Source organism: Mchenga conophoros, linkage group LG12, assembly GCF_057382185.1.
Source record: "Mchenga conophoros isolate Kocher_MC1m ecotype Shallow Benthic linkage group LG12, M_conophoros_male_GT1.1, whole genome shotgun sequence".
Lineage (NCBI taxonomy): Eukaryota > Metazoa > Chordata > Actinopteri > Cichliformes > Cichlidae > Mchenga > Mchenga conophoros.
This window is the reverse complement of record NC_140537.1, coordinates 27,719,794-27,743,793: the sequence shown is the minus strand read 5'-3', so window position 1 is coordinate 27,743,793 and position 24,000 is coordinate 27,719,794. Positions and strand designations below refer to the sequence as shown.

Below are 24,000 nucleotides of genomic sequence, written 5' to 3'. Positions count from 1 at the left end.
GACCTCAAAAACCTTTTTATTGATGAAGTACTTGGTTTGACAAGCACATGGTGTCACAAATTACACAAATCACATCTAAAGTCTGGTGCATACATACAGGCACACATAGAAAAGGATGTTACGTTTGCACGGCCATTTAACCCCTGAGAATGTACTGATTCAGGCCACTTGACAGGCTGGTTTGACACTTGATTCGGATATGAAGCAGCAAACAGTCTTACAGAAAAGCAGTCTGAGGTATTAAGTCATGTCAAACAGGACAGATTATTTTTAATTTTTTAAGTGCTGTAGCAGGTGTTTCTTTTGTAATTGGATGGGAAGAAATTTGTGCAGGGTTTAAGTGCAGAGACTAAATTTCTCTGTTTAGAGATCAGAGAGTATGTAGTTGGTTGCCATGGTGACGATTGGGGCTCCTGTTGGTACACCTGGGAAAGGACCGCTGGACCCGGCGATGTCAATGTGGGAGTACGGCAGAGGGGCTTCAGAATCCACGCCGTGCTGTGGTGGGCACGCACAAGGTAACACAGGTCATTCCACACGAATGCACACATTTCACATGAATAGCAGATGAATAAAATCAGCAAGCACCTTGTCAAGTCCTGAAGCCATGATGAGGAAAGCTGCAGGTGTCTGATGTCCTCGAGGTGTAGCAGAGGACGGCAGGTTGTTGCACTGCAGGATGTCCTCGTACTCAGACTGGCCCTTGTGGAACTCATAGTCCTCGCGCCTGATAGTAGACACCTCAAACAAATCGCCCAGCACCTCTCCGGCTGCAAGGGAGAAGGCCATGTATTAGTGTAAATCAAAGGCAGCGTTCTGCCAACTGAAGGCAACATTGTGCTAGTATAGGAGAAGGTAGGGTCATTTCACAGAATGAAAGTCACAGCAGACATTATCAGTGGTATCTTGCAGCTGCCCCTCAGCTAACATCAGTGGTTCCAGCTATGAGATCAGCAGGTTTATAGTGGTGTGGGCTGAATGCATGAAACAGGAACAAGATAGGACCCTGCACTGGTGGAAAGAGGTTTATGAAGCAATGTGCTTTTACTTCTTTTCAAGTATTTGCAATTCTTACAATAGCAGCATCTGCTGGGAAAACGGTAGTACTGCAATTTTATGAAAGCCTAAACTACAAAAACGTGCTAGGCCAACAGGAGTGGTCTCACTGACAATATCATTATAATTTGCTCCAATAATAGTTACACCGAAAAAAAAAAAAGTTAAAAGCTGTTGAAAACATAGATTCTAAAGAGGTCACATGATTCAATTTATATATAAATAAGCTTTGAAAGGCTGCCCTGTTTTAGACAGTCTGTGTAAAGATCTGGGAAGATTTTTCTAATTAATTAGACCCTAAATCAGGTCCCATAAATCTGTAGTCTGCACTAAAGTTATGTCTTAACTGAGTTCGATGCAAACATAATTCATTTTTTAAAACATATTGAAATCCAATTAACCAAAGTATCTGAGTAAATATGCAGCAATCAAGGAGTCCATTCATTGAATAATGGTTTTAGCTGTAATTGAAATGAGCAGAACAGAGTAATTCAAAGCATCATCTGTACAGTTAAAATAACTAAAGGACTGGTTATTCGGCGTTTCCTCTGTCAGTGAAGTTGTCTTGGCTGTTTTGGTTTGTACACCTGGCAAAACAGGTGAACTAACTCAACTGTTAACAAAATGATTCAGCTCCAGCTGAAAGAGCTGGAGAAGCCTTAGGTAAGTAGATCTATAATTGTAAATATTTCTCACCTTTCTGCCACTGAGCAGCGTTCCCGCTGCGATGGGCTGGTCCGTTATCCATGATGATCTAAATCAAAAAGTTCCAAACTTAACTTAGTACAACAATGATGATTAAAACACTGCTCTTATTTTTTTTTCCTATCATAAAGGAGGGGTCACAGATTCTTTGTTTCATTTAGCTCAGAATTCAGACTGTTACTGTTTATGTACCACAACAACAAATTTAGGTCAGATTTCTAAATGCCAACTTGATTACAAAGAGATTATGAGTAAAATCCATGCTTTTCTCAATACGCATCACCTGACTAGTTTAGAAGATCTTAAAAACAAACTGGGAAACTGATTTGGGAGAATCTACCTCAGACCCAACTGGGCAAACTGTAGTCCAGTTTAAACTTGTACATAGTGGTCATTGGTCTGCTGATCATCGTGTGACTGATGCGGAGGATCCTGACCACTGTTGTATGTTTTGGCTTGTTTTCTAAAATGTGGACAAACAGCACATCCATCTCCATTGATTTCACCGTTTGGGGTGGCCCCATTAGATATCTCTCTAAGTGAACGTGACTGCCTTCTTATCTCTGTTGGCTAGAAGGCTCACTCTCTCTCCATGGAAGGATTTGTTGTCAAGTGCTTCCTCACAGAGGGTTGTTTTCCTCTCTTATTACTGTAGGTCTTTACCTCGTAATATAAAGCATCTTGAGGCGACTGCTTTTGTGATTTGGCACTGTATAAATAAATCTGAATTGAATTAAATTAGATCAGATACAACACATTTTATGTTACCTGGCAACCATTTATATAATTTGTATAGTATAAGCATGGAAGCTGTCATTACTAACACAGAGCAGTATTGGTGTACTGAATGCATGTGACAGAATGACAACATGACAACATATTTTTATACACGATTGAGTAAATATGTTAATGTCTGACTATATTCATATCCTTGATCTGGTTTTCTAGGGGTAGGGTGGGTTGGGTTTGAGGAATGTGTTCAGACTGTTTTTTGTTTTGTATTGATAAAAAAAAAATTAGTTACAATAGTGCATGCTCATTTTAAACATTGCCAAAGTAGTTAGTGTATGCATAAGAAACCCTGTAAGCCAAAAGCTCCATCTTCAGATTACTCTAAACAATCTGTTTTATTATTTATTTCTTTTTTAACTTTAGGCTACAAGTCAGTGAGAGCAGATGTCCTCCGTATGTTCAGCTCAGGCACGCTGTTCTGGCCGTGAGCACAGAAGTCCCATTAGCCTGCTGTTCAAACCTTCTGTTTGCAAGGAGCACTCAATCAAAAGAAATTTGTTTTAAAGAGAGAGCAGCTATAACTGCTTGAGGCTTTACATAAATGGTTCATTTCAACTGTTAAACATGCTCTTGAATAAAAACACAGCTCTTGAAGATATTGTCTGAGTTTCAGCAGTACTCACAGAGTAGTTGGGTCCCATGGCTCTGATGGCGTGACCAGTCAGAGTGGCGATAGTAAACAGCTGCGGAGAAACTTCATTTACTGCCTGTGTGGAGAGCAGAGGTAAGGTCACGCTGGGAAGGAATGCAACTGAAAACTAACAGCTAAAGATGTCTCCCGAGCTTTCCGACCTTCTCCTTCATCTCGCAGAGCAGGTCGACCATCACCATACGACCCTCGGCATCAGTGTTTCCCACTCTCACCCTACGACCCGCACGGGAAACCACCAGCTCATCCGCCACGTAGCAATCTGAGTAAAATCAAAAAATGTCAGCTGACGAGACTCCACAGAAATATTGTGGAAAAACAAATGGAAGCCCACTGACCTGCACCCACGCTGTTCCTCACCATGGCCATCACGCCAACAACCTTCAGGTGCTGTGGCTTCAGCTGGGCTACGATCTGAAGTGCAAGAGGAGTTTCAAAAGTTTCACTCCCCCATTTAAAATGTATCAAATCTCAGTATGTATAGCGGCCCTCTGAAGACTGCAGGGAGGCGAAATATTCACCTCTGTGCATCTAATAAGGTTTTTATTAACGGTGACTCAGCAGCGTGCAGAGCTGATTTATAGCCGAGTCACAAGTGATGAATATTTATTCCAAGTATTTATTGTTCAGGTGCAAAGAGGCGATTATTCACCTGGAAGAAGCCAGCGACAGCAGCAGCTCCACACTTGTCCCTGTGCATCCCAGCCATGACGCCACCAGCCTTGATGTCTGCTCCACCGGTGTCGTAGGTGATACCCTGGAAACGCCACATCAGAGGCACATTTGCTGACTAAGTACAAACGAATACCCGCCACTTCTTTCTGATTTCCTACCTGACACCTTCCTGCATGCCATTCTTCCTGTTAACTCCCATAATAATCAAACACTGTTACGAATCAATAATATATGCATCTGCGCCTCTATGGTGTTTACCAGATTGGATATGTAATGTAGTAAACAATCTACACCCTACATACAGTTCTAGCCCATCTGTCAACACAACCTGGCAACTCACAGCCAATTTAAGCAGTTAAGTGTTCAGCAAATCTGTGTAACACTGAAGAAACTAGCTCTCTGTTTTAGCTGGTGCTAAACTCTGAACATGCCGTAAGAGAGACATTTTAATCTGGATAAATACACTTTTGATCATAAGCTTATATCTGCTCATTGTGGGCATGAAGTTAGTCAATGCCATGGGCTCTATTTAAATAAAGCGATTTAATTGGTTCAAGGGCAGACACGTAAGAGTGTAGTCTCACCTTTCCCACCAACATGAGCGTCTTTTCGATCGGCCCCTCTCCGCAGTACTGCAGTTTGACGACTCGGGCCTGGTGACGGGGTACACCTGTAAAAGAAGAAAACATTAAATCAGTTTGATAGCTTTAAAAAAAAAACCCATCTTAACAGCTTTGTGGGTCAGTGGCATCTTACTGTTGGCACAGCGGTTGACCGCAGCCAGGCACGGATACTCTTTCTCCAGAGTCTTCAGGTCGCTCACCACTTCAACCTGACGGTGAACAAACGCAGAGGTTTGAGGTGAGAAAACGTGGATTAAACTGTCACAGAAGAACCAAAGATAAATTTAAAAAAAAAAAAAAAAAAAAAGTTGTAGACTGAAAATCAACAAAAATTCCAAATTCTGAATTTTTCTTAAAAAACAAAAGCAGAATATAGATGTAATAATACTCGTTCTTACCTTCACAGGGCTGTCTTTAAAGAGTTCCTGGACGTAATCAGCCACACGAGGAGCAGCCATACGTTCAGGGTCTGATCCACCGATGTCACGGTACGCCAGTCTGAGGGGGCCAAATGTGGTCAGCTTAGGAAACGTGTGCAGACAATGAGTTCAAGTATCTGACTCACCTCCCATTCTCCAGAGCATTAGCCAGCTCCACCAGCTTTGTTCCCCGAGCCTCTTCCGCTGCCCACAGTCCCAGAACACACACCTTGTGGTCATTTTTTTTCACGTTGCTCTCTCTCACTTCAAGAGGCTTTTGGGCACAAAGAGGGTGAATGAGTGTCCTTTTTGCACACAGATACGTTTTCTTGTTTTTAATTCATGGCTCCATACAGGGAAACTATCTGAATACAATTTCTAAACTTGGCCACAGCATCATTATGATTGCGGACAGCGTCTCTAGAGTGACTGTGTGTAGTGTCTGCAGCTGCTTGTGTCCACCTCACACACCTTTCGATTTCCATACATGGATGATAGCACTTATACACTAAACCTGTCATTACTGGCAAACGGTAAACCATCAATCAAGATATTTTCTCACCATGTAGAGTGCATGAAGGGCTCCGAGCGCAGCCACCAAGGTGTTGTTCTTGTAGTCTGCGTGTGGAGGGCACACCAGCAGGGGGCGCTGCATGCCAGCTTTTAAGGCACTGAAAGGGCAAACAGACACCACATGAGGTAAGAAACATGGAAGTAAACCAGCAATTCAAGTCAAAGAAGGAGAAGAAAAAAAGTCAGCTGCCTTCAACTGACCGCTGGATCCCGTTGACTGCTGCATCACTGAAGCGCCTGATGTCATCGTAGTCGCGGTTTACGGGGCCGGTGGAGGCAAACACCAAGCGGTTACCAGGAAGGCCAGGGACCTTGATGACCACCACCTCCTCCCCCAGACCGCTGTCCACCTAGAATCACCACAAAGCACAATGCATCAGTAGAGGGCAGTAGTAGTACCATGACTGCAGGACGTCACTGTCACACTGAGGTTTAGAGGGCAGGCAATTTCAGGTCCTTCAATGCAGCTGCTCACATCCATCACACTTCCTTAACTTCTTACTGTCACAGTAACATAACAGACTGTGTGATGCTTTTTCACACTAATGTAGCAGGAATGACAACAAGATATAATGACGAATATCTGCTAAAACTGTGCTGATTTAATAAAGTGATTGTTTAAATCTAATATAATGTAGCTTAAATTGAGATTATTGTTTGGTTTGTGGATCTTGTGATTACCAATCACTTGGTTCAATTTAAGATGATTTAATTTCATTTGGCCCTTTATTTGCTTTGGTGACGCCCTTATAGAAAGTTTCAGACAAGGTTTAAATGTGAAAGTGTTTTTCCATCAGATTTGGAATGCCCTGCCCGATGAGATCAGCCAGCCATGACTTGCTTTCTTTTTCATTAAGTTTGTAACAATTCTCCAAGGACATAAAACATGAAAATATACTGACACGTACCTTTTTTCTCCTTATTTTAACTTCTCCTCAAGTTTATTTTAATGTGGTCTTATTTGTTTAACCCTATTGTTTTAATCCAGCTTCTATGCCCATCTTTTGCACAACTGCAAGCAAATATATAGTCGAAAGAAGAGAGTCGGACTCTTACAGCACTGTAGTCCTGCAGTGGGGCTTTCAGGGACTCAAGTTCAGAGGGCAGGGATTCATGGCTCTGGGTCACTAAAACAATCCCATCAAAACTAGAAAGAAGAAACAAACGGTCTTTTAAGAAAATCAAAAGAATAAAAACTGACAGTCAAAGAGGAAGTGGGGCCCTGATACTTACTTCTGGTTCCTGAGGTCGCTCGTCCATTGGATGGGCTGGACGCTGGAGAGAGAAACTGCAATGTCAGCAGAGCCTAACACGATATCTCAGAAGACAGAGTTGCACAATCAGTCTTTTATAATGCAGGCTACTGATAAAAAAAAAGTGGGCCAAGGTTCTGTGTTATCTACAGCTGCTAAGGAGTGTCACACAATACATTTCCTGTGGCGGTAAACACGTTTAGACTTTGGTTGTCCATGCAACTTGAAGCCAGAAATCTTGTTGCTTGAGCTAAAATGACTGTCTCCAGACCAAATAACCTGCGCTTTACAGGGAATAAAATGCTCACGAGACTGACTCATTTCACATGAGTCAGATACTTCTGGCATCATATGACGCTTAGAAGAAGTAACCGAAAGTTAAAACTAGATATGAATAAATATCTGCAAGCAGGATGGTAGGTTCGGATTTATCCACATTTTAACTAAATAAATAACACGTAAAACAATAAATTCAATATCACGCAGCTGTGTGCAAAGCCAGTTAAACACGTGCTTAAACAAGTAATCACACTCACAGCAATATCATTACTACTACTTACGACTACTTAAAACTACGCGTTTATGTGAGACACGTGGATTAATATGGCCTCCTTTTTGCTATATTACCACTCTGACTTATTGCATTACGTTTATATTACAGTAAAATATATCTTATTTTCACAGCCTGCTATTTGTGGGTTAAAATACAAAAACATGTTGAAATTGGATCCGATTCTGCGCATGCGGCAGAAAGCTGCACGTCAGAAAACCGTTAAATTAGCCGTTTTGAATTTTAAATAAAACGTAAATACTACCTGGTGCACATTTTCTGTCGTCTTTCTCTGCTACCTTCAGGATGAAAAGCCTAAATGATCCTTCCTACACCGGTTAGGAATTGGTCACATGATCCACTCACGCTGCCTTCAGGGACTTCCGTAGCTGCAAGATAAAGACAAGCTTAGCCGTAAAGTGCTTTTTGGGTCGGCTAATAAAGGCAGCTTTGACACTAAACGGCTGGTTTCAGTGTGTGGTTAAGCAGCAAAATTATGTGCTGTAAATTTATTTCGTGTTTTGTTGTAGAAAATGTCTAAATTTAAGTTAGCCAGGCCGCCAAATTTCCTACTGTACTTCAAGACACAATAAGGACACAGCAGGGATTTGTAGTTTCTACTTCCGATTCATTAAAAAGCCAAAAGCTCAATTTAGATGATTACATCACACATATATATTAATTACAACTAGCAATGATATAAATGATAATCGTGGCTGCACTCCGTCGCTGGCTGAGTGATTTATCTCGCTTTGGACGAGACTGAGCTGACGGACTACAAACGCTAACCGGAAGTAGCTAAAAGTAGTGTTTTCTGTGCAGAGCTGCAAAAACTGCGGAGGTGAGTATTGACTGAAGGCAGTGCAAAGGTCGAAGTGGAAGCAGTAGGTGTCACGGTTGTTCTGTAAGTGTTTTAGTATAAAATAAGAGTTAAAAATGATAAAAAAAAAAAAATTCCGAGATAAGCAAATCATCCCAGGCTGCAGGTACCGTTTCTAGGGACAGAAGCTGCACAGAGAAGCTGCTTTTTCCACCGTGGTTACAACTTGCAGCTCTATTACAATGCGACAGCGGGAGATAATTACGTGTTATTATTTTGTGCAGATTAGCGAACTTAATTTGCACTTGCTCCATTATGGCAGCCGGTTCTCAGAAAAGTTAGGGTTCACGCAAATTTTAAGAGTTTAAGGAGTTTAGACTGAGGCATTAAAAGTCAGAATCTGGAGAATATTAGAAAAGTAGTGCATGACAGAATCGTTGCACTGCATTATAAACGGAAACTGATGATATACTAGGATTTCCCACACAGCTAGCGCTATAGTTTACATAGAATGGTCAGAAATAGAGGGGGAAACAATCCAGTCATATTAGGCAGGTCTCTGGGGGAAAATGCCTTATTTTCTTTAAATCAAATATCCAGTCATTGTTCAGCTGTGGCTCAGGTGGTCTACTGTCGGTGGATTTCGATATCTCAGACTAAAGCTTAGTGTCAGTCTTAATTGGAGTGTAAATGTGTGTGTGAATGTTAGATAGAAGTCACTTACATTTAAAAGAGTGTGTGTGTGTGTGTGTGTGTGTGTGTGTGAGAATGAGACATGCTGACTGACTGCTCAAGAAAAGTAGAAAATGGTAGTGGTCACCAGTGCTACACTACAGCCTCCTAGTAGCTGCACCTTTAATATAAATGTTAAAATCCTAGGTGATTTTCAGAAAACGACCACATTCTTAAGTTTTCATATTCACAAACTTGGGTGTCCATGACGCCCGGCCTTGTGCAGCATTAACAAGTCCATTTACCATTTATTAACCAAGGTGTATACTGAAGAACTTCTGTGCACAGCACACCTGAAGCAGCAGCAGCAGCAGCAGCATATCACACCAGGCGCCGCTCCTGTCAGCTAACAACAGGAAAATGAAGCTATAGTCCTCCATCTTATTTCTCTAATCCAATTCAAGGCTACAGTTGGGTCGGAGCCTATCCCAGTGAGAGTCACACTACACCATGGACAGGTCACCAATCTACCAGAGGGCTAACATATAGAGAAAAACGATTATTCATGTTTATTCACACAAAATCAGTTAAACTACCATCCATGTCTTTGGACTGTGCATTTGTTGAAGGATCAGGTATGACCTCTACTATCTGTTTCCACTTCCTCTTCTTCTCACACGAACAGATGAGACTTCCTCTTCGCTCCTTTTGCATCTTCAGGAGTGTAATCGCTCAGGGGCAAGCTGTGGACGTGCAGAGGCGAGGACTCAGCGGTGCAGCGATGCGTCTGGTGCAGTTTCGACGTCGTGGTGAAGAAGCAAACATCAGGGTGGGAGTGGAGCAAGGTGAGGGGCACAGTGTGGTGGATCTGAAGGCATTTGACCCCTTGATGCCGTCAACAATGAGAGAGCTTCTGGAGCTGGGAGACAAGGGCCTGGAGTGTGCACAGAGGTATCAACAACTCTCTTCCATTAAGCCATTAATTAATACAGCCATACTATTGCCTTATGCTCCTTCTACTCAAATGACTCAATCATCAGCTTATTTGATTACACTCATCTCAAATCATCATCATTTTAGTATTTTCAGTTAACACAATCTTCTTTCTCACATATGTCAACAAGCTTGGTCATCTGTTCAACTTCTGTTTTCCACATCATCTAAAACAAGTCTTCCTCATCATCATCCTCAGAGCTTTGGCGTCCGGTAAGTGTGTAGTAGACCGAGCAGACATCCAGCTGCTGTCTCCAGTGACAGGTCCAGAGAAGGTGGTATGTGTGGGTATGAACTACCGCGACCACTGCCTGGAACAAAATGCTCCAATCCCCAAAGAACCAATCATCTTCAACAAGTTTCCCAGCGCCATCACAGGGCCGTACGATGACATCATATTGCCCTCTGAGAGCCAGGTGAGGGCAAGACTGACAGAGGCCTTAATAGGAAGAACAATGCTAACTCAAAAGAAGTCAAAGTTATATCTAGAAAAAGACAAAAAATAAATAAAATTCTTGTAAGATGATTGTTGAAGATCTCTGAGCAAAAACCACCACAAGAGCTATCACCTCTAGCTTTTATCAGCCTTGACTTCAAGCAAGCCTGAAATCTCCGCTCTTATTATCCAGAATTACTCCCAAAGGAGTAACACATCTAATGTAGCCTTACAGACGACACAGACCCACGTTATCTGCATTAAAGGCAGTGTGGTGTGCAGATAATAAAGGTCATCTTTGTCATATTTTTCAAATGGGTTGTGTTGTTCCTTAGTTCAAACACCAGAACTAATGAAGAGACTGCATTGAGCTGATAATGTATGTTATCAAAGAGTCAGTGCACCCTGAGCTGTGTCTGTTTAGCCCAAGTCTGCACAGCTCACACACTTTGACCACTGCAGACAGACTGAAGTCAACTGCACGCGACCTTTTCTGCTGATCAGCAGCCTACATACTGATCTCAGAGTATGCGAATTGGATAGGATTGTGTAGAAGTGCATCTCTCTAGCTTTGAACTTCAAATCCCTTGAAAGTTGTCACATTAACATTTACTTTTAATGGAAAAATACTTTTACATGAGTGGTTAAAGGTTGAGTAGGTCACTGTTTAAAGTAGGAATCTGGTCTGGACAAGCCAGACTAGAGTGAAGAAAATACCAAAGTATTATAGAAAAGATTTGGGGGACTCCTTACGTTAGCCATTAAAAGTAGGCCCTGTGACATATTTCACATTTAGTGCCTGATTAAAATTTAACCAATCAAATTAATTCTTTTGTTTTCTTTGATAGATGTGAGCAGGACAATAATTTAACAGCACAACACTTGCATAAAAAAAACAAACAAGCTGTTTTTAGTATACTTTAATTTATTAATGCTAAAAAATACACATGTGATGCTTCTTGACGCCGTTTTTACATCATCTTGGCCTTTTGTGCGATTGAAGGAGGTGGACTGGGAGGTGGAGTTGGCCTTTGTGATAGGACGAAGAGGAAAACACATCAAGGTCAGCATCACAGCATCAATGAAGGCCGCGGTGCTTTCACGCTTGGCGAAGCAGCTGTTCTGACTTGATTTCCACTCCTCTTTCTATTAGGAGGAAGACGCTCTCTCCTACGTGGCCGGGTTCACCGTGGCCAATGACGTCAGCGCTCGTGACTGGCAGATGAAGCGTAACGGGAAGCAGTGGCTTCTAGGAAAGACATTTGACAGCTTCTGTCCTCTCGGCCCAGCCTTAGTAACCACTGACACCGTGACAGGTGAGAGAACGAGCATCCGCAGCAGGAAGCGTGAGGCTGAAAGGGGGAATTAAAGACAATCTGGTGACTCATGCAATTATCTGTGATTCCGTACGCCAGCAGCTTCACCGAGTTAACAAGCTGCAATTCAGTGAGGAAATGTTGTTTTTGTAGCTGATGGGAGCAGCATGAAAGCCCCAACCAGATGATAATGGTAACCATTAGGATTTCTAAAGGCTAAAAACATTCTTGTCAAATGTGGGCCATCATGTTTACGATTCACCACGGTTTAATTTCTGCTACCAACGGTTTAATAACAAAACAAAGAAATTCTTACTTCTATATGCAGACTAGAATATTCCTGCATCACATCATAATATCCATTTTCAAAGATGAGATGTTCACATAAAAATGTCCCGCGATGATTTTTGTGCTTAACAGGCGATCATCGCTGATATTTGCTTTTGGGTTACGGCCATTATTTGAGCTGACAAGTAAAAAACTCGCGTAAGATACTATAAATGGTTATTGTTACATGCAGTTGTGAAACATTGGGTACACATTCAGTAGCTTGTAAAAAAACATCTTTAACTGCAATAAATCTTCATCATTATGTTCTGTATGATTTTTATTTTATTTTATTTTTTTTTAATGAGCGCTACATTGTTGCTTCAGTTCATTCGTTCTGGCCGATCGTGGCTCAAGAGTTGGCAGTTCATCTTGTAATCGGAAGGTTGCCGGTTTGAGCCCCGGCTTGGACAGTCTCGGTCGTTGTGTCCTTGGGCAAGACACTTCACCCGTTGCCTACTGGTGGTGGTCAGAGGGCCCGGTGGCGCCAGTGTTCAGCAGCCTCGCCTCTGTCAGTGCGCCCCAGGGTGGCTGTGGCTACAATGTAGCTTACCATCACCAGTGTGTGAATGGGTGGATGACTGAATGTGTAAAGCGCTTTGGGGTCCTTGAGGACTAGTAAAGCGCTATACAAATACAGACCATTTACCATTCAGGCTTTCATTTGTGAATGTTACAAACGGCTCGTGGATGAAGACTAAATTTATTGAACTCAACAGTAAAGATGTAAATCCACATCAGTGCTGTAAAGCAGTCCGTATATGTCAGATGTTGTATGTGTGAATCACAGCTAAGCTGTAATATTGAAGTTTTTACAGATTTTTCACATTTGGTGTGACCAAAATTCACCAAAGTTAAATCAGCTCGAGCTCTCATTGGCGCTACATTCACAGATAATTTCTTGAGAACTGTGGATGCTAGACTGCTAACAAACAGACAATCAGAACTGATGACATTCTCACTTTTTTCGGGGGAGAACAAAATAACCAAACGTTGTGATGTGGTGTGGAGATGGTGCAGGAGCAGAGCAGGGTAGCAGCGTGCCCACGTCTACGGAAGGTGACATTTAAATAGCCTCCGGATGGACCACAAGCCCAGATCATCACCCCTCCATCACCGTAGTTTAGAGCAGGGGTGGGCAACTCCAGGCCTCGAGGGCCGGTGTCCCTGCAGGTTTTAGATGTGTCCTTGAACCAACACAGCTGATTTAAATGGCTAAATTAGCTCCTCAACATGTCCTGAAGTTCTCCAGAGGCCTGGTAACGAACTAATCATGTGATTCAGGTGTGTTGACCCAAGGTGAGATCTAAAACCTGCAGGACACCGGCCCTCGAGGCCTGGAGTTGCCCACCCCTGGTTTACAGGGTGCTGATTTTACCAAACATGGTGCTGTGCATTACAGCCGGATGTCTCCACTTTTGTCTCATCTGGACATTGTTTCAGAAGTTTTTTTGTTTATTGTTCAGATGCAACTTTGCAAAACTAAGCCGTGCTGACATGTCCTCTTCAGAGAGACGAGGCTTTTCTTTTATACAACACACTTGAAAAATGATTCAACACCGTCGCTGTCAAAGACCACGTCAGTCTAAGTTTAGTTAGAATGAAAATCGCTCTTTAAAGGTAGAGTGTGCTTGTCTGCCTGTTTGAAAATGATAATTACATAATTTTTATTATTAGTAATTACCCTCCACAAGTGTCGTTGTCCTCTTACTTTGGTTATTTGCGTGCAGGTAAAACAGAGGCAGCTGAGCAATTAAAACCCTCTACGGATGGGTGACAATTTAAAGGAAAAGCCTAGATGCTTGACCCCCCTGCAGGGAGAGGAGGTGGCTGTGTTATGCTGTCGGGGGCATTTTGAATGTATGAGTTTAGTCTGTGTAAACATCACTGCACAGAAGAAAGTTCTGAGTGATCACATGTATCCTATAGTGCACTGTTGAAAAGACAGTGCCCCCAGCTACAGGTCAGAAATGATATTTAAATGCTAAAACATAAAAACTGTTGTTATCCACGATGCAGATGTACTCTTGAAAAAATAATAGTGTGTTCATGACGGGTGGTCTAATAAATTTGTTTAGACTACTTTCCACCAGCTTCTTTAAAATAATAAAATTATTTCCCTACAAATTTGTCTCCTATCTTTAGGCCTAAAGTCACAAGTAGGAAACTACTTCATGTGTCATTTCTCCTTCAGATCCTCATAACTTGAGCATCCGCTGCCTGGTTAATGGAGACACGGTCCAGGACAGCAACACGGATCAGATCATCTTCAAGACAGCAGCGCTTGTCGCTTGGGTCTCAAAGTAAGTTCCATAAATGAGAAGTTCAGATACTGTGTGTTTATGTACTCATATACATAACAAAGTACTCTTTTCTGCTTGAGTAACTCAAGCTGAGAGTTCAGATTCCAGGAAGTTAAGAAATGAAGCCACAAAAAGTTGCCGACTCTGAGCTAAAATTACACGCTTCATTTAAGACTTATCCACCCCAACCGGCACCCTGACCAGCTGGAGCGTTCTCTGATCTGATTTGAGATTTTAAGACTACAACGCCTCTCCCACTCTCGCTCAACTTACTGGTGATAATGCCTGTGTTATTCTCTTAATAATGGCAGCCCACAGCACCTTTCACAGGATCTGTGCAGACAGCGGAATAATCTGTGGGAGATATTGTTTCGCATGCTCCGGCTTAATCTAAATTAATACTGAAATTATACTGCGCGACGACGAGAAAGAAAATCCTAATTTGCTGAAGTGATGGTAATTCTTCTGATATTCCACTCTGTGCTTTTTCCCCTATTGATAGGTTTGTGACATTGATTCCAGGCGATGTGTTTCTGACAGGAACTCCTCCAGGCGTGGGTGCATTTAGAAAGCCGCCCATCTTTCTCAAGGTGATTTTATAGTCTGACAAAAGTGAATTCGCAGCATGTACAGCTGGTCTGGACATGTTTTGTTACCAATGTGGTTTATGCCTCTATCAAACATGGTAAAAGTATTGAATAATGAGGTTGGTGTTTGCACAGGTAATATCTATCAGACTGCTTTTTCCCTTCTATTCTTATCTCTGTATGGTATCAAAGAAGGCTCGTTAACCCTCAGAAGTCTTACCCAAGAAGTGGCAGCAATATTGAAACCAGAGATTGTAGAAAGTCGGTGACATTCAAGAACTTTTGAGCCCAGTTCATGAAATCATGAAATGATCACCAATAAGTACAGGATACAGATGATTGACAGGGTACTAAATTAGAGCACAGGTGTCAACTCCAGTCCTCGAGGGCCAGTGTCCTGAAACCTTTACATGCATCCCTGCTGCAACACCTGAATAAATTTAGTAGATCATTAGCAAGACTCTTGAACTTGATTGCATGCTGAAGCAGCAATTCAGCCATTTGATTCATGCTACAGCATGTGAATGAACATGGTGCAATAAAAGCACTTTTTGAAGTACATTTTTCCAAACACTTACATATATATAAATGTGCTTGAGTAAACACACCTGAATAAAATTTACTAATTTTATTCAGGTGTGTTGCAGCAGAGACAGAAAAGTTTTAGGACACTGGCTCTCGAGGACTGTAGTTCAACACTCCTGCATTAGAGGGTTAGGAAGGTCGCTCACAACCAACCATCAGCAACAAAGTAATATGCAGGGCTCAAGTAATCAGAAGTGATAACAAGACCTTATCTCTAGGTTTTGGAAACAAAAGTCGACGTCAGACCAAATGTGAAAATCTGTAAAGAAAATTGTGTTACCCACAATTTTTTATGAGTCGTCTTCAAACTTCACAACAATATACCAGGCCTTGGGGGTCATGAGTACCTAGGTTGAATAAGTATTTGACCATGAAAACATTTTTCAAGAAATCATAAATAATGAGTAACATATCACGTGAAAGGGCATAGAGGGAGCTGTATAACACACTTTATTTTTTCAATAACATCCTACGATGTCACAATGATAATATAACAGGCTGACATCATCATTTTGTAATAAAAACATAATAAAACATCAAAGTTGTAGTATAGCATTTGCCCTTTGGGGGCAGTTGTGCTCTCTGAGTGCTCTTGTTTTATTTGTTCCCTTATTGCTAAGATTTGGGAGAATAATTTAATAAAACACTACGGTATCAATTTCAAACTCCTACGCCGCCTCGTTCTCGAGTCATCGCATTCACAAACATGCGTGTCCACGACACCTGCTCATCCTGTGGGGCGATGGTAATACAGCATGAGCCGTACAGCTGAGGGGTGAAGAAAGAAAAAATGGCTCTTTCAGAGTACCTAAGTTGAGAATTTGGCTTCAGGTTAAATTTGAGGGTTGAAACTGATGATGATTTAAGATCTCAGAGGGTTAATGTTGTCATCTCAGGCGCTTACAGTCACGTGGAAAAGAAAGTCTCCTGTGATGACTTTCTTTTCCACGTGTGAGCACAGAATCTCCACACATCTGTTCAAACCTTTGGTTTACAAAGGTCGGCCAATCAGAATAAAGCCTTAGGTCACACATAAGTATTGATTGTAGACGACAGTAGGTCACTAATGGCCAGGCTCTGGTTGCCTAGGTAACCATCTAATGAACATGCCACTCCCTCATATGAGAAGCAGTGGTTTTGGATGTGAGGCCAGCAAAGCTGAGCCAACTCAGGACCTGCCTACTTAGCATTGCTAACACTTATTTTTTCTGTTGTTGCTGCAAGTCGCTTAATTTCATTGACATTTTGTGGTTGTTATATTGCTGCAAGGCTCTTCCTGGAGAAAGAAGCTAAAACAGAAAACAAAAATTAAACTGTGAATCAATGCAAAGCCACTTTAGTAAAGGCAAGGAATTTAAAAAACGTAGCTGAAAAGAGGCATAAAAGGACTATATTGTCCTTTCCCCCATTAATTACTAACAGATAATAAGGCAGTGATTTGAAATGTGTTTTTTTTAATTAAGTGTTAAAAAAACTTTTTTTCTTCCAGAAGGGGGACGTGGTGGAGTGCCAGATAGAACAATTAGGTTCTATAATCAACAAAGTGGTGTAAACCCTGGGAAGAGAATCCATGAATGAACATCAGCCGCTGAACTGCACCTTCTGATCACCCTCACAATGAATTACTATTCAAATAGTTTTTTTCCCCCTTTTACATAATGTGAAAAAACCATCAGGAGATATGTAAAACTCCCTGATGAATGTTTTATTCATGATACTTCAGTAATTGTGAGGAGAGAAAATGTGTTATTTTCTTTTACTACACAAAACAGAGTAATTATGTGACTCAACCTCAGAGTGATCACGAGCTGTAAAAAATACCCTCCGTCAGCAGCCGCCCACTCGTGCTGTGCAGAAGAAACCGTGAACCTACTGATTTTTCTTTTTATGTGAAAATAAAAAAGTATTTTGACACTGACGTAAAAAGTATTTCTAATTATGATTTAATATTCAGGATCAAAGACTTCAGTCAGAAGTGAAAGAACATCATCTTTCCCATAAAAGAAGGAAAACAGATTACTAGATGTGTGGAAATTAATGAAATTACAAAATGCTGCTTCCAACTGTGTGTTTTGTTTGTTTTTTGGTTTTTTTACTTCGATCTGTGTTTCGACTCATGTAGCAGCTTTTAAATATGTCTGACAGAGCTTCAAGGATGGATTCAGTGTACTTGTTTACAATTTGCAGCAGTGTGACATGTTGACATCCTCAAACTGGCAGCTACGTTTCGACCACTGTATCCCTTATAATTTGTAAACTGCTTCAGTTTAAGATTAGTTAGCTTTTTGTTGAACATATATGGTGCAAAGTGGAGTGCTTTGCAGCTCAGTGTCTCGCTAACCTCAAAATACCCTACAAAAAAACCTCAGCCTCAGGCAATCTTCACAAGTCACAGAGGAGATTTTCATCTCATCCAAGGATGTTACGTGATTGGTTTGTCTGTTTGCCAAGAGGATTACTAAACAAGTTATGAAAAGCTCTGCATGAAAGTGTTTACTGAAGGCGGGGATTGGCCCAAGATAAACCTTTGGAGTTAATCTGGATCCACGAGTTTGTGGAAGGACCCTTTAAAGGAAATTTTGGAGACACAAACTAACCCAGATCCATCTATTATTCTGGATCCACAGCCTCACTTCATGCGCAGTGCAGAGGGAATCTTCAGCACTCTTCTAGTTTTTTATTATGAAGACTAAAGGAACACCTCGAATATGAAATCAGACTTACATATTCACAGAAATTAATGGAAAAAATGCTAAATTAGTTCACCCCCACTGGCAACTGTATAATAATTATAATAACTCAGAAAAAAAGTATTTTGCATCGTCTGAATTGCGACTTCAAAATGCCACAGCCAATCAATCCCTATCCTGTTTTTTTGTTTGTTTGTTTTTAAAGGTGTTCATGATTTTCTTTTTTCCACGTGAGAGCAGCTCACATGGAAAACAGTCCTCAAAACTCACATTTCTTATTATGCAAATCCTCTGTTTTAAGTCTCGGTAGCTGCTCTTAAACAGATACTCAAACGCAAACCTTCTAATTTAATTTCTGTTCCGAGTGGGCCACGGCTACAGGCCAGTTCCACAACTATTTAGGACTCAGTATCCTCAGCTCAACACTAGAGGGCAGTAGATTCTCACGGCCGATGGCAGCTCAACCACTGCGGCTGTGGTCTGTGCTCGCTGAAGGAGTAAAAACAGCTGCACTGGCATGTGACTGTACAAACAGTCAGCTGTGAACGCCAAAATACAGAGGCCTCCAAGTCCCCATTAAAGCAAGCCATCGATTTGTCTCTGCATCTTAATGTCAAAAGGTCTACGTGAGACATACAGACTCTCCAGAGGTCTGACTCAGCACTGAATGATCTATGTCCAGAAGGAGAGCAGCTCAGAACCATGGCTGTGTGCAAGAGACTAACTAATAAACTACTTTAAAGGGCTGTAAATGGCCTGCATTTGTATAGCGCTTTACTCAGTCCCTAAGGACCCCAAAGCGCTTTACACTACATTCAGTCATTCACCCATTCACACACACATTCACACACTGGCAATGGCAAGCTACATTGTAGCCACAGGTGCCCTGGGGCGCACTGACAGAGGCGAGCTGTAGTTGGTTTCGTTTGTACACAGTGAACTTTTTGCGCTTTTGTTCAAGTCATGATGACACAGGAACTTTTATTTGAGTATAAAGAACCAAACAAACATTTTCTCACGGAACAGACAAAACTTGATGCATCCTTCGTTACAACATAAACATGCGTGGATGCGCAAACTGTACCAACGAGCGTCATCCTACAGCGAGTCCTCACAACTGATTACAGGGACTTAATAATCCTCCTCTCCTGCGGCTTTATGCAAATGCTATTACTAAAGATAAACTTAAAATCAATGTCTCATCACTGAAAAATCAAAATGCAATTAACCTAAAGACACCAGCGTCCTGGCTCAGCATGCATCTGTTTTAACTGAACACGGGCTCCCTTGATACAAACAGAGGATGAGGTCAGACTCTGCAAGAAAACAAAGCCGCGTTGAAGCCTTGAGTCATGCTGCTCAGTTAAATGTATTAATTGTAGAGGTACTGAGAGATGAAGCGGTGCAGTTTCTGCCTGTTTTCTGACAACTGGAACAAAGGACTAACAGCCAGGAAGACGCCTCCCTTCTGCCACTCCTCCAAGAGGACCTGAATTGAAAATAACGAGCAGAAACACAGATACGTTAGTAGCATCGCAACCACAGTGCTTATTATTTAGTAACCTTTATTTGAACAAAGTGAGTGCGCAGCTTTTTTTCTTATCTTCATCAAAGCGCTTCCTGCACAAGGCTGAATAAAAAACAGTGAGGTAATAAGACGGATAAAAACAAAAAGCTCCCAAAGCAACAACGCTTCAAAAATGAAAGAGAAAAACAAAGCTACAGATTTCACATAAACAACATCACCTAATTCACTTAGCAAGGTCTGAAATAATGAGGCCAAATGAAAGAGGCAAACTTAAGATTGTGTTGTCCTTCCTTTTTCTTTTAAAGTTTCCTAAAAACTAGAAGCACATTTCCTGTTTGCTTCAACTTGGAGATCTTAGAATTCCCCCTGCCTTACCATCGGAGGCTTAAGATGAAGAAAAGGTCCATTTCTGACTGATAACCTCAATAATAAACTTAATAATTGCCTCTTGAGATGTTTGCAGATAAATGGGTCAATGATGCTCTATTTTTAAAAAGACCGCGATTCCCAACCCGCAGACTGAAAGAGAAGACTGATGGGAGCAGACACTTTGCCTGCCGAGTTGAAAGGCTATTGTAGTGGTAGAGTAGGGATAAAAATGTTGCTTCTTTGCTCTTTCTTCTGAAAATCATACCTCCTACAACAAAAGGTAAAAGTAAGTAACATTCATTTATACGGTGCTTTTTACTCCTTTACATGAATAAAACCAACACTAAACAAAAGCTACACAATAAATCATTCTGGAAAATCCTGCGTTTCTGTTCAGATTTCGGAGTTTAAGTTGGTGCCCTTCTTTCTCTTCAATATTTCCTGCTGCTGTTTGCAGAATCACAGCAGATGGAGATAAGAGAGGCTCATATTCATCTGCAAGACAAACCATTTGCTGTGTTCCAACTTTCATTTTATGAAAAGAAAAAAAAAAACAAAAAAAACATCCGCAGACTTGAAAGCTGCAGCAGCATGATAATCTATCACAATATACATGAGGCCTTTATCCAGTCTCATCAAAGTTTCTGTTTAATCCAGAGTTCACTGTGCCCTGGTGGAGTGCTTTCATATCAGGTCATCTCACACCCAACGGGAAGAAAGAGAAATGTGCCACAGAGGATTCCTCAAAAAAACAAGTTTTGTTGCTTCATACACTCCAGCAAAATATGCAGCATAATATCCTTCAGTGAGATCAAAACAATGCTTCATTGTTAAAATAAGTCCTATTCCGCGTATAACTCCTGCACTCCACAACATGTGGCTTTTTCAAGGTTACGTTCTTATTACTGAAAGGAGTCTAGTAGTTTTAAATTCTTCCGGGTAGAAAAACCTGTAATCACAAATCACTTTTTATAAGGGGGTCATATATTTAGCGTGTAAAGTCTCAAGGAACTGCAGCTGTGAAATGAATGCAGTAAAAATTATGATATTTGAAGTTTCGAGATGGAAGGATTAGAGTGATGCATCATTGATCCCAACCAACCAACATTTAGAGGAGCCTTTTCCACATAGAAGCTGAACCGCAGCACATCTACAGAGATCGAAAGATGTTTTAATCTTTAGTCCAAACTTAGAATGGGAGAAAATGTAAAAACAGAAATAGACTGTGATAGCAGCATTACAGGTTCATTTAAAAACAGTGAGGTTATAATGAGACACTATTATTGATTGTTCTATCGATCATTTTACTTCCAACTGTGAATTAGAGAGTTTATTAGAGCCTTATAAATATGGGACTGTAAACACTGATCTCATGTGTAAATGCTGCTTTAAAACTTCTCAGTGCAACCCTACCAAAAATGGCACCGGCACAGGGACCTCTGGGGTGGGAAAGGTTAAAGACCTGAATGTCAAATGTAAACCACTTTGTCACAGTTAAGAGACCTCAACCTGTCTGCGCTACTTTTTTCCATTTCCTAATTTTAAATAACTCATGTCTTTGGCTCAGTGAATTCTCTTTATGAACTGACATTTCTGCCTCCTACATGATTGGATTTGGTTGGTTCCAGCCAGGCAGAGAGGCTTCCTATTGCATCAAACATCAGGTTTCTGTTCACAGCCACTGAAAAATGCCACCAGTTTGATTGATTAATAGTGATTTGGAGATCACTTCAACTTTTTTAGAGTTGGATAGCACCTCAACTTTGAGTCCTGAGTGGAGCTATAATTCCTGGCACACAGGCAGATTTGGACGGACACACACACACACACACACACACACACACACACACACACACACACACACACACACACAGGCTGTCACTCACCCCCAGGTCTATTAGTGTTCTGACTGCAGTGTGCGCCGCCTCCTCTGAGCAGCTCTCTGTGAGATACAGCAAAAAGACGCACATGAAACAAAAGAACAGACAGATATCCAATATAGAAAAAGCAGGTTGGGATAGGAGAACAAAGCCATACCAGTGGGACTGTATTTTTTTTCAGAGTGTAACATTGTAGGGTCATTTGGGTATTTTCTGGTTATCTTTTATGGTGTTTTTTTTTTAAACAAGGAGGATAGCATGTGATGGGAGTGAAAGGAGCTGTTTTTCTTCTCTGGTCTACGTACCTTTGTTACAACACACACTGAATCAGTTTTTTTTAAAAAGGCAAGGTGACAAGCTTTTAAAGTTTTGACACAAAAATGGAAGATCTTTGTGAGTTTTTTTTTTCCAGGGGGATGTCAGGTTGAACTCACCATAGTGCTGTTTCTTCTTATTTGCTGTGTCACAAAGATGTGAGTGTATTTGAGCCACGAACTCAGCTTCTGCAGCAGGAAAGACATGAAAATGGAGGCAATTATTCAAGCGAAACAAAGCGAGAACAATCTGCTAAGATAAAGCCATCTTATTATAAAAGCTACTAGATAAAAGCTCTTTGATTCGTCCTGTAAAAGCAAAAACCATATCTGATTTTAATTTTGCTTGTATCCCCTTCAAGGTCCTCTCCTTGGTCACCTCTGCATTGAGTTTGTGGGAAAGGAAGATGTCACTAGAAGCTAAATCTGGCGAATGGGGGCGGGGAGTGTAAGTGGCTATAGTGTTGTGTGGCCAAAAGCACACCCTGCAGCTCGGGTCATTGGTGCTTAATGCTCACTCTCAGATGTTACAGGGTGATATAGTAGAACTCTGCACTCACAATATGAACATGGGGGATAAATTAATAAGGTACATCACTGTTAACGTGGAAAAAAAAAAGAACAATGTGCGTGCTTCACATTCTGTTTTTGACCTGATGGTCTTTCTTGGGCCTGGAAAAATCCAACTCCTCCAATAAAGACTGCTGTTTGGTCTTTGGGTTGTGGCTGGAGAACCAGCTCTGATCACTGGTGATTATCTTCAATACAGAAGGGAGTTCAATTTATGGCAAAAGTTGATATTTGTGCTCTGGTTTTAGGTTTCTGGAACATTTTTAAATGTACATGGGAAAATGGTCAGAATGGCATTTCTAGTTGAAGCAGTGAGTGCTTCACTGTGAGAAAACACTGCAGTGCAGAGGTTCCCACATATTAAAACAGCACTTTGTTTTCATTGATTAATTTTTGCTCTTTTGGGAGTCCACTTGATGTGGATTCGACAGTCAAAGGTTTTGTTTAGGCAACACGGCATTTCTACACCACTAATCAAGAGAAATGAAAAACTGTTGAGATAAATGACCATTTAAAATAAAAAAAATACTTAATGCATAATTAGTTTGAAATGCTTTGATTGCATATTAACAATTAAGGGTTTTTATAATTTTAGTGACTATTTGTAGCTGACCTGCAGTACCTTCATGGCCACTAGGGGGCTGCAGACCACACCTTGGAAATTGCTGTTGCAGGTGAGTTTAAATCAGTATAGTTTTGGTTTTCAAAACATGAAAAATGTCACCAGCATTCACTGCATGCATCGATACTAGAGTAGGCCTGACTGAAAAGTCACTCTAATACCAGATCACGAGATTGCCAAATTACTCGTAACCACAAAAGGAATTTATGACCTATCTAATGTTTACCACCCCACATTGAACACAGGTGACCAGCTTCCCTTAAACAGTGTCCACATACCAGCCAGAGGCATCTCAAAGAGATCCAGCCCCATAGTGGTCCAGCATAGCGCCCTGAGATGTCCAGCTAGCATTCTGCAGAGGAAGAACAGCATCTCTGGACAGTGACTTGGCTGTCGTATCTAGAAGAAGTTGACACAGGCCACGAAGGACACATAAGAGTAAATCAGAATGAGGCAGTGAAGAGTTGAAAGATTATTTTCTACTACAATACCACATACTTAAACTCACTGTCAGGAGGACGATGCACAGCTCTGGGATGTGATATTACTCAAAATAAACTGTTGACTCGCTGAGGCTTGAATATTTGAAGGCAACATATTTTTATGAGAGTGCTGCTGATGTACTGTTTGTAGAAGAAAATCGCAGTGGATAATAAATACATCCAAGACTATTAACGGTACGACAGAAGGAGC

The 24,000-nt window shown here is 41.2% G+C and overlaps 3 protein-coding genes across 14 annotated transcripts in view; 1 reads left to right on the top strand and 2 right to left on the bottom strand.

Annotated features, from left to right (window-relative positions):
• On the bottom strand, positions 1-7,754 carry LOC146562787 (putative aminopeptidase W07G4.4). Its single transcript, XM_085294956.1, has 16 exons — positions 7,561-7,754; positions 6,726-6,767; positions 6,549-6,639; positions 5,694-5,842; positions 5,482-5,590; positions 5,066-5,193; positions 4,899-4,998; positions 4,634-4,709; positions 4,462-4,547; positions 3,855-3,959; positions 3,541-3,616; positions 3,346-3,464; positions 3,177-3,260; positions 1,753-1,810; positions 589-770; positions 1-498 (listed from the first exon to the last, which is right to left on the bottom strand). The coding sequence occupies exons 1-16, from the start codon at positions 7,569-7,571 to the stop codon at positions 364-366; spliced, it is 1,551 nt and encodes a 516-aa protein (XP_085151082.1). The 5' UTR covers positions 7,572-7,754; the 3' UTR covers positions 1-363.
• A 227-nt stretch (positions 7,755-7,981) lies between these two features.
• On the top strand, positions 7,982-17,252 carry fahd2a (fumarylacetoacetate hydrolase domain containing 2A). Of its 2 annotated transcripts, none has more exons than XM_085294958.1 (8): positions 7,982-8,136; positions 9,473-9,738; positions 9,980-10,196; positions 11,220-11,279; positions 11,370-11,532; positions 14,054-14,162; positions 14,665-14,752; positions 16,824-17,252. In XM_085294958.1, exons 2-8 carry the CDS (start codon positions 9,473-9,475, stop codon positions 16,884-16,886), a joined length of 966 nt encoding a protein of 321 aa, XP_085151084.1. In that variant the 5' UTR covers positions 7,982-8,136; the 3' UTR covers positions 16,887-17,252. The 2 variants fall into 2 exon arrangements, with proteins under 2 accessions (XP_085151084.1, XP_085151083.1); XM_085294957.1 differs by having other exon boundaries at positions 8,102-8,199.
• A 1,704-nt stretch (positions 17,253-18,956) lies between these two features.
• Positions 18,957-24,000, bottom strand: part of gpat2 (glycerol-3-phosphate acyltransferase 2, mitochondrial) — a 183,986-nt gene continuing 178,942 nt past the window's right edge. For all 11 annotated transcript variants that reach the window (XM_085294945.1, XM_085294944.1, XM_085294953.1 and 8 more), the window contains 4 exons: positions 23,586-23,706; positions 22,236-22,304; positions 21,808-21,863; positions 18,957-19,513 (listed from right to left, as the gene is read on the bottom strand). In XM_085294945.1, the coding sequence (XP_085151071.1) occupies positions 19,397-19,513; positions 21,808-21,863; positions 22,236-22,304; positions 23,586-23,706 (363 nt within the window). In that variant the 3' untranslated portion in view covers positions 18,957-19,396. The remainder of the gene's footprint in view (positions 19,514-21,807; positions 21,864-22,235; positions 22,305-23,585; positions 23,707-24,000) is intronic.